General features: G+C 45.1%; 1 protein-coding gene across 2 annotated transcripts in view; it reads left to right on the plus strand.

The window, feature by feature from the left end:
- The window catches only part of CDC42BPA (CDC42 binding protein kinase alpha), a 488,866-nt gene that overhangs the window by 406,276 nt on the left and 67,969 nt on the right, over window positions 1–14,621 (plus strand). For both annotated transcript variants that reach the window (XM_033938547.1, XM_033938546.1), the window contains exons 27-29: window positions 1,821–1,902; window positions 11,347–11,563; window positions 12,109–12,171. In XM_033938547.1, the coding sequence (XP_033794438.1) occupies window positions 1,821–1,902; window positions 11,347–11,563; window positions 12,109–12,171 (362 nt within the window). The remainder of the gene's footprint in view (window positions 1–1,820; window positions 1,903–11,346; window positions 11,564–12,108; window positions 12,172–14,621) is intronic.

Genomic DNA, 14,621 nt, shown 5'->3' on the forward strand with positions numbered 1-14,621 from the left:
TTTGTATACTGTCTGCATTTTTCTAAAGTCAGTCAATAGTTCCACCTAAGATTTTGCAGCAGTTTTCAAACTGAAACTACATTTCCTTTGAAAATTGCCTAACGAGTAGGTACGCTTGTACGTGATTTTTCTGACTAAAATCATGCACATATGAGGATGGTGAAAAGTTCTCAGCCCAACCAACTTCCTAAATTCTGAGTGTTATTTTGCCACTGTAGCTGAAGAGAGTGTTGTTTTATTTTGCAAAGTGCCAATTTGCAGAATCGTAATGCTATGCTTTGATATTGTTTCAGATCATTGATTGAACGAAGTTAGCGAAAAGTGTGGAATTTTCAAGTGTGGAACTTGAGCCATCTTGAAGCTCCTATTCCTGCAGAAGAAAACTCCAAAGGAAATCCATGAATGTATAATGCAAGCATTGAGTAACAAATGCCCATCATACTCCACAGTAAAGAAGTGGTGTGCAAATTTTCAGAGTGGAGATTTTGAGACCAAAGATGCAGCAAGGCAGTGTCAACTCCTGAAATTGTTGATCATGTCCATGTCCTGATTTTAGCAGATCAGCGAATATCAACTAAAATAATTGCTGAGATACTGCAGATATCTATGGAATATGTTGGGGGTATAATCCACGAACAGGGTATGCAGAAGCTGTCAACCAAGTGCGTACCCAAATGTGTGAATGCTGATGAGAAATGACGTCGAGTGGACACTTCCAAGTTGATTTTACGGCTATTTGGTGCCAACATTTTAGAATGACTAGTTACTGTTGATGAAACATGGTTACAGCACTATGATCCTGAGACAAAACAACAGTCCATGCAATGGTGGCACTCAGGTTCTCAAAGGCTGAGGAAATGCAAGACCCAAAAGTCAGCAGAAAGGTCATGTCCACAGTGTTTTAGGATCAAGAAGGTGTTGTAATGACTTCTAAAACCTTCAGGAAGGTTTTGTACTGACTTCTAGAATACTATTCTAACTTGCTGTGCCGAATGCCGATTAAAGGAGACATTGAAAGAAAAAAGGAGAGAGAAGCTGCGGAATGGAGTTCTCTTTTTGCAAGACAATGCACCTGCTCACAAGGCTGGCAAAATGATGGATGTTTTGATGCAGTTGGGATTTCGGTGCATAGACTATCCCCTCCCTTATCACCAGATCTTGCTCCATCTGACTATTTTCTTTTCCCAAACCTTAAAAAGGGCAACAATTTTCAAGTGATTTGGAGGTGATTGTAGCAGCAGAGCAGTATTTCAGTGACCAGAGTATTTTTTGGAAAGTTTACAGAAACTTCAAACACAATGTGCCAAGTCTGTTGAACTTAGGGGTGAATATATGAAATGACTTGTAAGTTTAATGGCTCAATGTCATTCCCCTTCTTGGTTGGACTGAGAACTTTTCAGCACCCCCTCATAGTTCTGGAAATAGAAATCTGTGTTTTACTCCAAACCGTGCCCCCTAGAATGCCTCTGCACAATGCAGCTGAGTGTAGCTTTACTCATAGGTAGGCAGAACAATCTTCAAATCATCTGTTTCCACTGGTAAAACACTTTTTTAATCTTGGAAATAGGGCTTTGAAAATATTTCTGCTCTTCCTTCACAAAAGGGAAGAAGGCCAGAAAATATCACTGTATTTTTGGTACATAATGTGAAAAAATATCATTTTGATTCTTGTTTCCTCTCTTCATTCTTCAGTAAGGAAATACTGGTACAGCAATTCAGATCTCACAGTAGAGATTGGGAATGTATGGAATCAGCTCACTAATTCATGCATAAGTGAAATGTCAGGATTTTACTGATGTAGTGTTATCTCTCTCTTGAAGGGATGAAGAGTTTTCTGTAAGTTCTGTCCTGGCATCTGATGTCATCCATGCAAACCGAAAAGATGTTCCCTGCATCTTTAGAGTAAGTGGATATGTGTGGATCAGGGTCCTTTTTGAAATTTTAAAGAGTCTAGAATCTAAGCAGATAATTTTATATTCTAATGAAACGGATACATAATTCCTAAACCTGTGGCTAGTCAATCTATTCCTCTGAGAATTTGTATAGAGAACCTTATTAGAATTTTTTTGCTCTGCCTCCCATCTTTCTGGGCTATGCTTCAATTCCTGTTTGTCTCTCTACATGCGATATGGTAGAAGCCTTTTCTGTTCTGTTCATGTTTAGTTTTCTTTTAATTTGAGTTTTTTAAATCCAATTGTGAGGCTTTTCAATTCTGCAGAGGCTCCAAGCTATGGGTCATCTCTGGCTGTGGGGGAAGCTCAGACTCTTGAGGTCAGAAGTCTGTAGCCAAGGGGTAGATTGCTTTACAGTGCACCCACTTGGTCGGCCTGCATTAATAGCTTGGGAGCTCAGGGGCCATTCCCTTGGGAGCAAGACTCATCCTTGGTTCTATCCATAGAGGGCTTGTGCGCAGGCTGAGTGGCTCCATAGCAGTTTTCTCCAGGATGGGGGTCTACTTTGTTTCCTCCCCCTGACTCTTTGCATGAGGTCCAGTGGGAACTGAGGTCTCGAACCGGTCATAGGTTTTAGAGACAGTATGAAGAAATGGGCAGCTTCAGCACAGGCAGCTCCCAAAACCTGCATGGCACAGTGAGTACAAGGTTTGACAGCCTTAGAACTGACCCTGACAGCTTACAAGATATAACAATAATAAATGAGAAATTGGATCAAATTCACCATTGGTTAGATGTCAATAAGCTATCTTTAAATATTCTTAAAACCAAGGTTATGCTTTTTCCTTGGAAAGACTGTAGTAAACCAATTATCCCGATTTCTATTAATCATACTCCTCTGCTGATTCACCAAAATATTAAGATCCTAGGTATAACATTCGACACGAAATTATCATACCACGATCATATAAGCAATGTGGTCAAATCTACCTTTTTTAGATTACGCCAAATTCGATCTGTTGCAAAATTCTTATGCGAAAAATCTTTAAATATCCTAATACATTCCCTTATCATTTCCAAATTAGATTATTGCAATGCTTTGTTCATGGGCATATCCCAAAAAGAAATTAGACGCCTTCAAATCATACAGAACGCTTCCATAAAAATAATTTATAAAGCTAAGAAATTCGACCACGTCACTCCTTTACTTAAAGAGTCCCACTGGCTTCCCGTGGTACATCGTATTCAATATAAAATTTGTTTGCTTACGTTCAAATCAATAATGTCCCAAACCCCAGCTTTTATTTTTAGAGTCCTAATTCCCTATACAACTTCAAGAACTCTTAGATCTCAGGACCAACATCTATTGGCTATTCCATCATTGAAAGTTATAAACACTAGACGGCTTACTATATTTTCAGTGACCGCACCACAATCCTGGAATAATCTTCCTATTTATATTAGAGAAGAAAAGAACTTAGTTAATTTTAAGACTAAGCTTAAAAGTTTCTTATTCAATGATGCTTTTAATTAATACTCAATGATGTTTTTAATTAATATACAACTTTATAATCTTTCTTATCTTTTACATTTTTATTTATGTTTTTATTCCCTCCCTATTGTTGTAATCCTGAAATATAAAATTTGATACATAATGTAACCCTTTAAATATCGTTTCCCTAATGTTTCATGATTGTAAGTTTTTGTAATTATGTAATTTTATTTGTCTATGTAATAACTACCCCAAGTTTTTATTTATTCATTATTGATTGTATATCGCCTAGAATGTAGAATAGGCGATTAATCAAATTGCATAATAAACTTGATAAACTTGAAACTTGATAACTGAAATCGAGGGGGTGGAGGTGGGAGGGAGTTCTGGGGTAAGAGCCAGGGACCCCACCCTTAAAATGGTTAAAATTTGACCCTTATTGTAACTCCCACATACCATTTTGGGCGCTGGATTTCTTGATTTGGAAATAAAAGCCTCTACCTGCCTCAAAACACCTTGATATAGCTCAAAATCAGGTGAGATTGGCTCCTCAGGTCAAGATGATTCAGATTCATGCCAGATTTGCAATGGGATGGCAGCCCGAGGATTGTCATGTTCCACGTGCTGCACGACGCTTGAGGGGAGGGCGGGAGCCACTGGCTTAGCCTCCTCAAGTCCGCCTGGGGTTATTGGTTCCCAGATGGCTTGAGTTTTAGGTCAAAAAGCCAGTTTAGAGCAGGGAAAAATCAAAAGTGAAGAGCAGCCACGCACTTGCTGCAAAACCCCAGAAAAGACTCGGGAGTGATCACAGGGGCCCTCTGGGTGTCCTAGATAGGGTTTTCCTCCAGAATTCATTAATATGATGTATGAAGCTTTGATTAATAGTGGCCATATAGACACCAACTGCTCGCAGCAGACTGTTGAACTTATAATTCCCTGCCGTTTTGATTTTCTTCAAACTAAATGCCTGTCGTTGCTGATTCTTGAAGGGAAGGGAGGGGTGGTGGATGGGTGGGTGGGGGGAATATATAAAATGGATTGTCCTGCAGACTATTCTATATTGTTGCTATGGCATTGAACTCTAGTTGATTCCATATGTTTGTCTTTTTATTCTTTAATAAAATACGTTACCAAAAAAATAGAAATAGTGGCCATATAGAACTCGTGGGAGTCGCAGCAATGCTGGTGCTGGGGGACTCTACCCCTAAAAGCACAAGTATACCCCAGCAGAGCCATGCACAAGAGATGGGGGTCTAGTCTGATGAGGGCTGGGTTGAGGAAGATTCAATAAATATGCCTTTACTCTCCCAGTCTGGGTACTCTATAGCAGGTGATTCTGCATCACTGCTGGATAGACCGTATCCTGATCAGGTGGAGGCCTTTGATCTCAGAGAGGATTGAATGCTTTTGGAGATAATTACGCAGTCTCTTCAAGAATTAAAGATAGAGACTCCGCAAACCTCAGTTATCCAGTACCCGCTCATGAGCAGCACTAAGGCACAGACCACATGCTTTCTCTCTCATCAGGACATTACTAAAATGTTAACAGACCACTGAGAAGTCCCGGAAGGCTCCCTTTGGGTGACCAAGGCCATGGTAAAACTTTATCTAATGAATGCAGCCTTTAACCAATTATTTACTCCACCAAAAGAGGATTCCATGGTGGCACAGGTTATTAAGCATGCCTCTCTCCCCAGTGAAAGCAGAGGAGTATTGAAAGATTTCCAGGACTGCAGGCTGGATTTTATTCTCAAGAGACAATTTTGTGTAAGACAATTTAAAGCCATGGCCTTGGGGTTAAAGGTAGTGGCAGCGGCTTCATATTTCGCACATGCTTGCCACTCCAAGTTTTGTCATATCCGGAGGCAGCTGCTGGACAGGATCACCAATTTCTAATGTCTGGTGTGGGCTATGTAGCAGATGCTCTTTATTATCTGTTCAGAGTATTGAGCGAGGTTTCTGCATACACTGTTTCCACCTGCAGGATGCTATGGATCAGACAGTGGGTGGGAGACTCAGTCTCCAAGGCAACTTTGAGCAAACTGTCATTTATTGCAAAACTGTTTATTGGTCAAAAGCACAAACGAAAACCACCAGAAATGATAATACAGCACAGACCAAATTTTCAAAATCTGAAAAATCTCCCCTTCTCCCCCCCAAAAGAAATAAATTTTAAAAAAAAAATAAATAAAAAAAATAAAATAAAAGGCATGGAGCAGCAGAAGAGCAAATGTCATAGATAATACAAGAAAATAACTACACAGTCAAACATTCAATACATAGTTACAAGCATACCCGGTTAAAGAGGCCCAAAAAGGCTCCCAAGTAAGTTGTAATTAATGGCCCTTAACGGAGTCCATCTTAGGAATGTCACAACGTTCCATCTTCAATTGATAAATCATCAAGGATCGCCATTGTGACAAGGTGGGAGAATGCGCATCTAGCCAGTGTACTAGAATAGATGTCTTTCCAAACAAGGCACGCTTCAAAAAAGTACGTAGACCTCTCGGAACAGGATGAGCCAAGGCTGAAGTAGTGAAGAGCATCTTTGGATGAGGCAAACAACGAGTTTTCCAAAGCTGAGCAATGTGATGAAGAATCTTCCAAAATACAAACTGCCAAGGGCAACTGCTTTTTAGGAAAGGTCTAGATCAATGGTCTCAAAGTCCCTCCTTGAGGGCCACAATCCAATCGGGTTTTCAGGATTTCCCCAATGAATATGCATGAGATCTGTTTGCATGCACTGCTTTCAATGCATATTAATTGGGGAAATCCTGAAAACCTGACTGGATTGCGGCCCTCAAGGAGGCACTATGAGATTCCTGGTCTAGATGATCTCATGGCCAACGTGCAGGATCGTAAACCAAAGTCTTTGCTCAACAGCAGGCCGAGAACACCCAGGGAGTCAGGTTGAGGTAATTTTCATAGCCCTGGGCATTTTCATCAGTACTCAGAAGGACCTTCGGTCCAGAGAAAATTTCAAGGCTCTAGACAGAGATTTGGAGGGGCCAAGTACCCTCAATTTTCAGGTTCCCACCTCGCAACTGCTCCCAAGAAGCAGTTATGATGCCAAGACAAGCCAGACCTCCAAGAAGTGGTTAACGGCTTATTGGGAGGCATGGGCAGGATTTATTCCCAGACTCTGGGTACTGGAGATTATTCAGAAAGGGTATAAGCTCGAGTTCTTTTGTCCCCTTCCGGATCTTTTTGTAGATTCTTCAGCAGGAAGACCAGAGAAAGTGGTCAGAGCGACTGTACAGAAGTTACTGGATCTAGCGGCCATAGAAGCCATACCAGACGAAGAATTGGCAGGCTTCATATACTCCATAATGCCCAATAGAGGCTCAGAAGACTGAAGGCCAATTCTGGACCTCAAGGCATTCACTACAGCCCTCAAGATAGCCCATTTTCGCATGGAGATGGTGCGGTTGGTCATTGCTTCCAAGGCGCTGAGATAATTTCTTGCTTTGTTGGAATTAACAGAGGCCTATCTGCGTATTCCTATACTTCCGGAGCACAAGAACCTCTTGCATTTGCATTTCCTGTTCTACAGCAGCACTTCCAGTTCATGGCCTTGCTGTTTGGGCTGGCCACAGCATCTTGCACCTTCACCAAGGTGATGATGGTTGTATTAGCGCACCTCTGTAAGGCAGAAATTCAGGTTTATCCATATCTGGACAATTGGCTGATAAGAGCCCTGTCCAAGGGCAGGACAGCTGTGCGAAGGGTGATTCAGCTCCAGCAGAGCTTAGGCTGGGTGGTCAACTTTTGGAAAATCCACCTAGAGGTGACACAGTGTCTGGAGTATTTTGGCAACCTGTTCAACACAAAGGAGAACATGGTCTATCCAACCGAGGCCCACAAGATGAAACTCACGCATCAGTCTAGCCCCCACAGTTTGACATTATTTGCAGGTGCTGGGGTCAACGGTTGTAACTATAGATGTGATTCCCTGTGCAAGGGCACATCTACGTCTTCTCCAGGAGGCGATCCTATTCTGATGGTGCCTGCAACAGGATGCGCTGTAGATGCTGCTGCCTTGAATAGCTGAGGTGCGCCACAGTCTGACTTGGTAGCTGCATTTCTTCAACCTATATCAGAAGTGGGAAATGTCTGCTGGTATCCATGAAGGTTCATTCCACTAGAGGCATAGCTTCCACATGGGCAGAGTCAAGAGCGGTATCTCCTGAAGAAATTTGCAGAGCGGCTACACGATGCTCCCTTCATACTGTCACAAAATTTTACAAGGTAGACATAGCAGTTGTATTGGATTCCTCATTTGGATCATCCATAATTACAGCAGGCTCATCTGTCCTGCCCTAGATTCTGGAGACTGTGTTGATATGTCCTGAAGGTTCAGGAATTATGTGCCTGTTGTACTACAAGGGAAGACTAGGTACTTACCTAATCTAATCTAATCTAAACCTTAGGTTTGTATACCGCATCATCTCTACATTCGTAAAGCTTGACAAGGTTAACAAGAGTTAGGGTAGAAAGGAACTCCAGTGGAGGGAAGAGGCAAAATGAAGAGAAAATTTAGAGGACTAGAATAACCAGAGAGGTAGACAGGTACATCATTCCTGAAGCCCGCCTTGTCTGATGTTCATTAGCCTGATTTTTGCCTCAGAAATACTGGGACAACCACATAGCCAGTAAGGACATGAATGGAGAATGCCACTGCTATTGCAATGAATCCAGGGAGTACTCCTTTTACTCCAAAACGGTTAGTGCAGATTGCACTATAATAGGCGACTCATTTATTTTCACCTGGCTATGTGTTATAATGGGTTCATGTCTTTCATTTTCAATTATATGTTTTTGTGATATATATTTTTGTGAAATGAACATAACATAAGAATAGACTTACTGGGTCAGACCAGTGGTCCATCAAGCCCAGTAGCCTGTCCTCACAGTGACCAATCCAGGTCACTGGTGCCTGGCAAAAACCCAAAAAGTACCGTATTTTCGCGGATATAACGCGCACCATTGTAAAACGCGCACAGGGGTATAGCGCGCAGAAATCACGATGATATGTACAAAAACTTTTCTATACCGCGCTCAGGCATATAACGCGCATGCTGCCCGACTCTCCTCTGGCCACCCCGACTCTCCTTTCGCTCTCCCCGACTCTCCTCTGGCCACCCCGATTCTCCTTTCGCCCTCCCCGACTCTCATCTGGTTGCCCCGACTCACCCTGACTTTCGGTGCACTGCCCCGACTCTCCTTTGGTTGCCCCGACTCACCCCGACTTTCGGTGCACTGCCCCGACTCTCCTCTGGTTGCCCCGACTCACCGTTCACCCGCCCTGACTTTCGGTGCACTGCCCCGCCTCTCCGTGCCTGTCCCCCTTGAAGTCCTGTCCCCCCTTGAAGGTCTGCCTGTCCCCCCTTGAAGGTCTGCCTGTCCCCCCTTGAAGTCCTGTCCCCATCCTGAAAGCCTGATGCCCCCCCTCGACGTCCGATTCTTCTCCCCCCTCGGCAGGACCACTCGCACCCCCACCCCGAAGGACCGCCGACTCCCCGACAATATTGGGCCAGGAGGGAGCCCAAATCCTCCTGGCCACGGCGACCCCCTAACCCCACCCCGCACTACATTACGGGCAGGAGGGATCCCAGGCCCTCCTGCCCTCGACGCAAACCCCCTCCCCCCAACGACCGCCCCCCCCCAAGAACCTCCGCCCGTCCCCCAGCCGACCCGCGACCCCCCTGGCCGACCCCCACGACACCCCCACCCGCCTTCCCCGTACTTTGTGTAGTTGGGCCAGAAGGGAGCCCAAACCCTCCTGGCCACGGCGACCCCCTAACCCCACCCCGCACTACATTACGGGCAGGAGGGATCCCAGGCCCTCCTGCCCTCGACGCAAACCCCCCTCCCTCCAACGACCGCCCCCCCCAAGAACCTCCGACCGACCCGCGACCCCCCTGGCCGACCCCCCCACCCCCCTTCCCCGTACCTTTGGAAGTTGGCCGGACAGACGGGAGCCAAACCCGCCTGTCCGGCAGGCAGCCAACGAAGGAATGAGGCCGGATTGGCCCATCCGTCCTAAAGCTCCGCCTACTGGTGGGGCCTAAGGCGCGTGGGCCAATCAGAATAGGCCCTGGAGCCTTAGGTCCCACCTGGGGGCGCGGCCTGAGACACATGGTCGGGTTTGGCCCATGTGCCTCAGGCCGCGCCCCCAGGTGGGACCTAAGGCTCCAGGGCCTATTCTGATTGGCCCACGCGCCTTAGGCCCCACCAGTAGGCGGAGCTTTAGGACGGATGGGCCAATCTGGCCTCATTCCTTCGTTGGCTGCCTGCCGGACAGGCGGGTTTGGCTCCCGTCTGTCCGGCCAACTTCCAAAGGTACGGGGAAGGGGGGTGGGGGGGTCGGCCAGGGGGGTCGCGGGTCGGTCGGAGGTTCTTGGGGGGGGGCGGTCGTTGGAGGGAGGGGGGTTTGCGTCGAGGGCAGGAGGGCCTGGGATCCCTCCTGCCCGTAATGTAGTGCGGGGTGGGGTTAGGGGGTCGCCGTGGCCAGGAGGGTTTGGGCTCCCTTCTGGCCCAACTACACAAAGTACGGGGAAGGCGGGTGGGGGTGTCGTGGGGGTCGGCCAGGGGGGTCGCGGGTCGGCTGGGGGACGGGCGGAGGTTCTTGGGGGGGGGCGGTCGTTGGGGGGAGGGGGTTTGCGTCGAGGGCAGGAGGGCCTGGGATCCCTCCTGCCCGTAATGTAGTGCGGGGTGGGGTTAGGGGGTCGCCGTGGCCAGGAGGATTTGGGCTCCCTCCTGGCCCGATATTGTTGGGGAGTCGGCGGTCCTTCGGGGTGAGGGTGCGAGTGGTCCTGCCGGGGGGGGGGATGTATCGGACGTCGGGGAGTCGGCCGGGCAAGAGGGCTTGGGCTCCCTCTTGCTCCGATCGTGGATGCGGGTGCGGGTGGGAGCGCGTGCGAGCGGTCGTTCGGGGTGGGGGTGCGAGCGGTTCTGCTGGGGGGGTGAATTGGGCGTCGGGCGGGGTGGGAACTATGTTTAAAAACTTTTGTATACCACGCTCAGGCATATAACGCACGAGGGGTATGCGCGGTACGTAAAATCACGTATAACGCGCGCGTTATATCCGCGAAAATACGGTAGTAATATTCCGTGCTACCAACCCAGGGCAAGCTTCCTCCATGTCTTTCTCAATAGCAGACTATGGACTTTTCCTGTTTTTATGTAATTGATGTATTAAATTTATATCATTGATGTTTTTTCATTTGATTCTTATGTCAATTTTGGTATGTTATCTAGAATGCATTTTTTATTTAAAGCTACTCTAGTTATATTTTTAATGTTGTAGATCACCTTAAATTCCCAGTATTGCTTCTTGTGACCCTGGGCATATCACTTAATCCTCCACTGCCCCAGGTACAAAATAAGTAGCTGTATATATGAAACCACTTTGAATGTATAACCACAAAAAAGCAGTATATATCCCCTTTCTCTACAAGTCCCATCCCCCTTAGCTTTTGCTATAAATGTGGTGCATAAGTTAAATGAATGTGGAAAATGGAGATGCTGTCCAATCCCTGTAGCTGATGTTGAGCTTCCCAAATGGTGTCACAAAACTCACATTTAGGGTCACAACTTGAGCAGACCTCCATAGAACAGCATTGTCCTGTACTACCCAGGGATCATATATTTTCTGCAGCCTTGGGAATTGGGATTGTTTCTGCGGAAAGATTGGTGTGCACTGCTCTACTTTGAGATCCAGCCTGTCAGGACTAGCAGAGCTCAAGTGTTTTTGGAAAATAATGGGCCTGGGCTTCAGGAGAGATAAAAGACAATTTGAGAGACCCTATCTGGATTTTTAGAAGAGGATAATCTAAAATGTTTCTTTTGTTATTCATTGCATATATAAAACATCATTTACAGTACACCATCTTGACTGGGATTCCTCAAGATGAGGGTATATAACAATTTTTAAATAAATATACTATTTCTTTCTTTTAGATTACAGCATCCCAGCTCTCAACCTCAAGTAACAAGTGTTCAATCCTGATTCTAGCGGACAGTGAGAACGAGAAGACCAAGTGGGTGGGGGTCCTGAATGAACTTCACAGGATCCTGAAGAAGAACAAACTGAAAGATCGTTCAGTTTACATTCCCAAAGAAGCTTATGACAGCACACTACCCCTCATTAAAACTACACAGTCTGCAGCCATCTTAGGTGGGCATTCTGCCCTAGCTCTTCTTGTTAGATCATGCAAGTCTAAGTGGTAGACAAGACTTACAGTAACAATTAACATTATGGCTTTGGTTTCTACAAGTACATAATGCTTTAGAAGCAAATTGAACCTGTAAAAATTCAGTGATGCCTCTACAGATAATACATTTTCATTTTCTGATTAAGATATTTATTTTACTTAAAATATTTATAACCCACAAATCAAAATTTCTGCTCTTCTAACCACAAATATAAGACGATACTGTAAACCAGATTTTGTTTATAAACAGGTTAAAGGAAGAAGAATTTGGATATATTCGAAAATGTTCATAAAAAAAGAAAATGGCTGCCGCTGTGTTTTTCCAGCATGGCAGAGAAAGAACAGGGATTTAAAGAGAGAATGTGGGTTAACTGTGTCAAAAGCAACTAATATCTCCATGGTTGCCAAAAGATATTGAGACGCACAATCAAAACCATGTTGTTTTATATTCCTATTTTACCATCTATGACAAAGTGATGAATCTTAACTTTTTCTCTTCCTGGTTTAGATCACGAACGGATAGCTCTAGGGAATGAAGAAGGGCTCTTTGTTGTACATGTCACCAAAGATGGTAAGAAAAAGTAATATGCGTTTCAAAAGCCTGTTTCGCCAGAAGCACCCAGTGTTCAACATATTATTTTTACATTATGTTTACTGTGAAGGAAGTAGTGTATCTGGCTATATATAGTGAAGTGGGTTTTTTACAAGGACCAGGTATCTATAGTACAACCCAGGTGATACCGTTAGTTCACCCTTAATGCCTTGTGTCAAAAAAGAGAGCTTTTCAATGCATTTTTTGCCCTCAGAGATGCCACCAGAAGATCACAATATCATATCTTTTTCATAAATTGAATACTTAGCTGACTGGTGGTTGGTGGTTAGCAAGGGATTAATGAGCCAACATGTTTCTAAGGGTGAAACATGTTGGCTCATTAATCCCTTGCTAACCACCAACCACCAGTCAGCTAAGTATTCAATTTATGAAAAACTCCTTTAAAATATTTATTGTCTTAAAATTAAAATAATTGAAAAATAATAAGAAAGTTATACACACACTATATATTGACCCAATGACGATTGGGTGCATAAAACCAGAAGATATGATATTGTGATCTTCTGGTGGCATCTCTGAGGGCAAAAAATGCATTGAAAAGCTCTCTTTTTTGACACAAGGCATTAAGGGTGAACTAACGGTATCACCTGGGTTGTACTGTGAAGGAAGGGCATAGATTGCCCTAAATTTTAACCCTTTTCCGTAACTTGGAGCATACAGTTCTAAATATCTAACAACTTCCAAAATTTATATGGATAACACAGTTGAAGCAGATAGATGAAAGATATAATCGTGGTCAATAAAGGAAACATGGTGTACTTCAAGTTTGAGAGGTGTGGACTAAGTATGAGACTTCTAAGGATGTATAGTTCGGACTCCTATCACTAACCATCATTTCTTGTACAATCCCTCTGGAAGCTGAACACTCCTAGCCTTGGCTGCAGGGCTCACAAACAAATTTTGTCCCCTCCCACTGAGTATACCTCCCTGGATATTTCTCATGATGCTCAGTTTGTTCCTGCAGCCTTGCTGCTGGATTCTTTCGTGATTTATTTTTCAATTTCTAGTCTTTTAATTTGTTCTTAACGTGAATATTGCGCAAGTGCTGTGGATTCACTCTGTGGGAGTGTTCCGTCGGTGGGAGATAGCAGACTTTTACTTAAATATTGTCTGCTTCTGGGGGGTGCCCTGATAGCTGAAACTGCAGTAAGCCCCCTAGACAGCCTGCACATCGGATTGGGTCTCCAGTTTGGGAGCCATCTCACCCCGGGTTCGTCCGCTAAGGGGTAGAGCGCAGGCTGCTGCGGTTCCGTGGAGGTACGCCGGGATCAGAACCGGACTGCGTATCTTCCCTAATTTCCCTGAGGGGTCCTGGTGGTCATTATCTGCGGTGACAGGGAAGGTGAAGCAGTCAGAAGACCTGAAAATCCAGTTTTATCAGCTTCTGAGGTACTGATCTCATTGCTTGCACTGTGTATTGCTGGCTGCCATTGAATTGCATTGCAGCACATGTCTCAGTTGTGTCTGTGTGCCCCAGAGTTTGGCAATTTTGGGGGGTGCTAAAATCGGGATTTTCGGTGGTTTCCCTGCATGCCCTGGTCCCCTCACCTGTAAAATCGCCAGGTTCTTCAAAACTAACCACCTGCCCAACCTTATTTCTGGGTCACGGTGATCACGGACCCTGGATTCAGACCACACAGTTTAGGCAAAATGTCCAGTCATAAGTTCTAAGCACCGCTTTCTACCTTCTTGCCGGACAATGCGGTTTTGGTGGAAGTGCTGTTAGAGGTCTGGGAGTTCCCGGATGGTCCTCTTAAATGCACTAGGATCATGGAAAAGTTGTATCCCATGGCATTGGAATTCATCTAGCACCTGGTCCTGCAAAAGGTGAATTTGGCTGTGGCTCAGGTCTCTAAGCATACCTCTTTACCCTCGAATGGAGGGGTTGTCCTGAAGGATGTTCAGGACAGAATAGTGGATTTTGTTCTCAAGTGTCTTTTTATTTCTGCTACGGCGATAATGCGAGCTGTGGCGGCCACTTCCTTTGTGCCCCGGGCATATCACACCAAGCTCCGTCTAGATCCCGAGGAGGTTGTCCTTCGTGACCTCAAATTCCTGGTCTCTGGGGTGAATTATTTGGCAGACACACACTATGACATCTTGAAAGTTTTTAACTAAGCTGGGAGCTTATTCAGTTTCCGCTCAGCAAATGCTGTGGATTTGCCAGTGGTCGGGTGCTTCTTCGTCTAAAGCTACACTGAGCAGGTTACCTTTTAAAGGTTCGCTCTTGTTTGGCCAGGGTTTGGATGACCTGATGGCCAGTGTTCAGGACCATAAGCCTGAGGTGCTCCCTGGCTCTAAACCTCGTCCACCCAGGGATGTGGGATGGGCAAATATTCATCCCTACCGACGCACTGTGATCCCGGTGACAGGACAGCATTTCGGAGCTCCCTCCAGAGCTTGCTTTG

Source organism: Geotrypetes seraphini, chromosome 3 (genome assembly GCF_902459505.1).
Source record: "Geotrypetes seraphini chromosome 3, aGeoSer1.1, whole genome shotgun sequence".
NCBI lineage: Eukaryota > Metazoa > Chordata > Amphibia > Gymnophiona > Dermophiidae > Geotrypetes > Geotrypetes seraphini.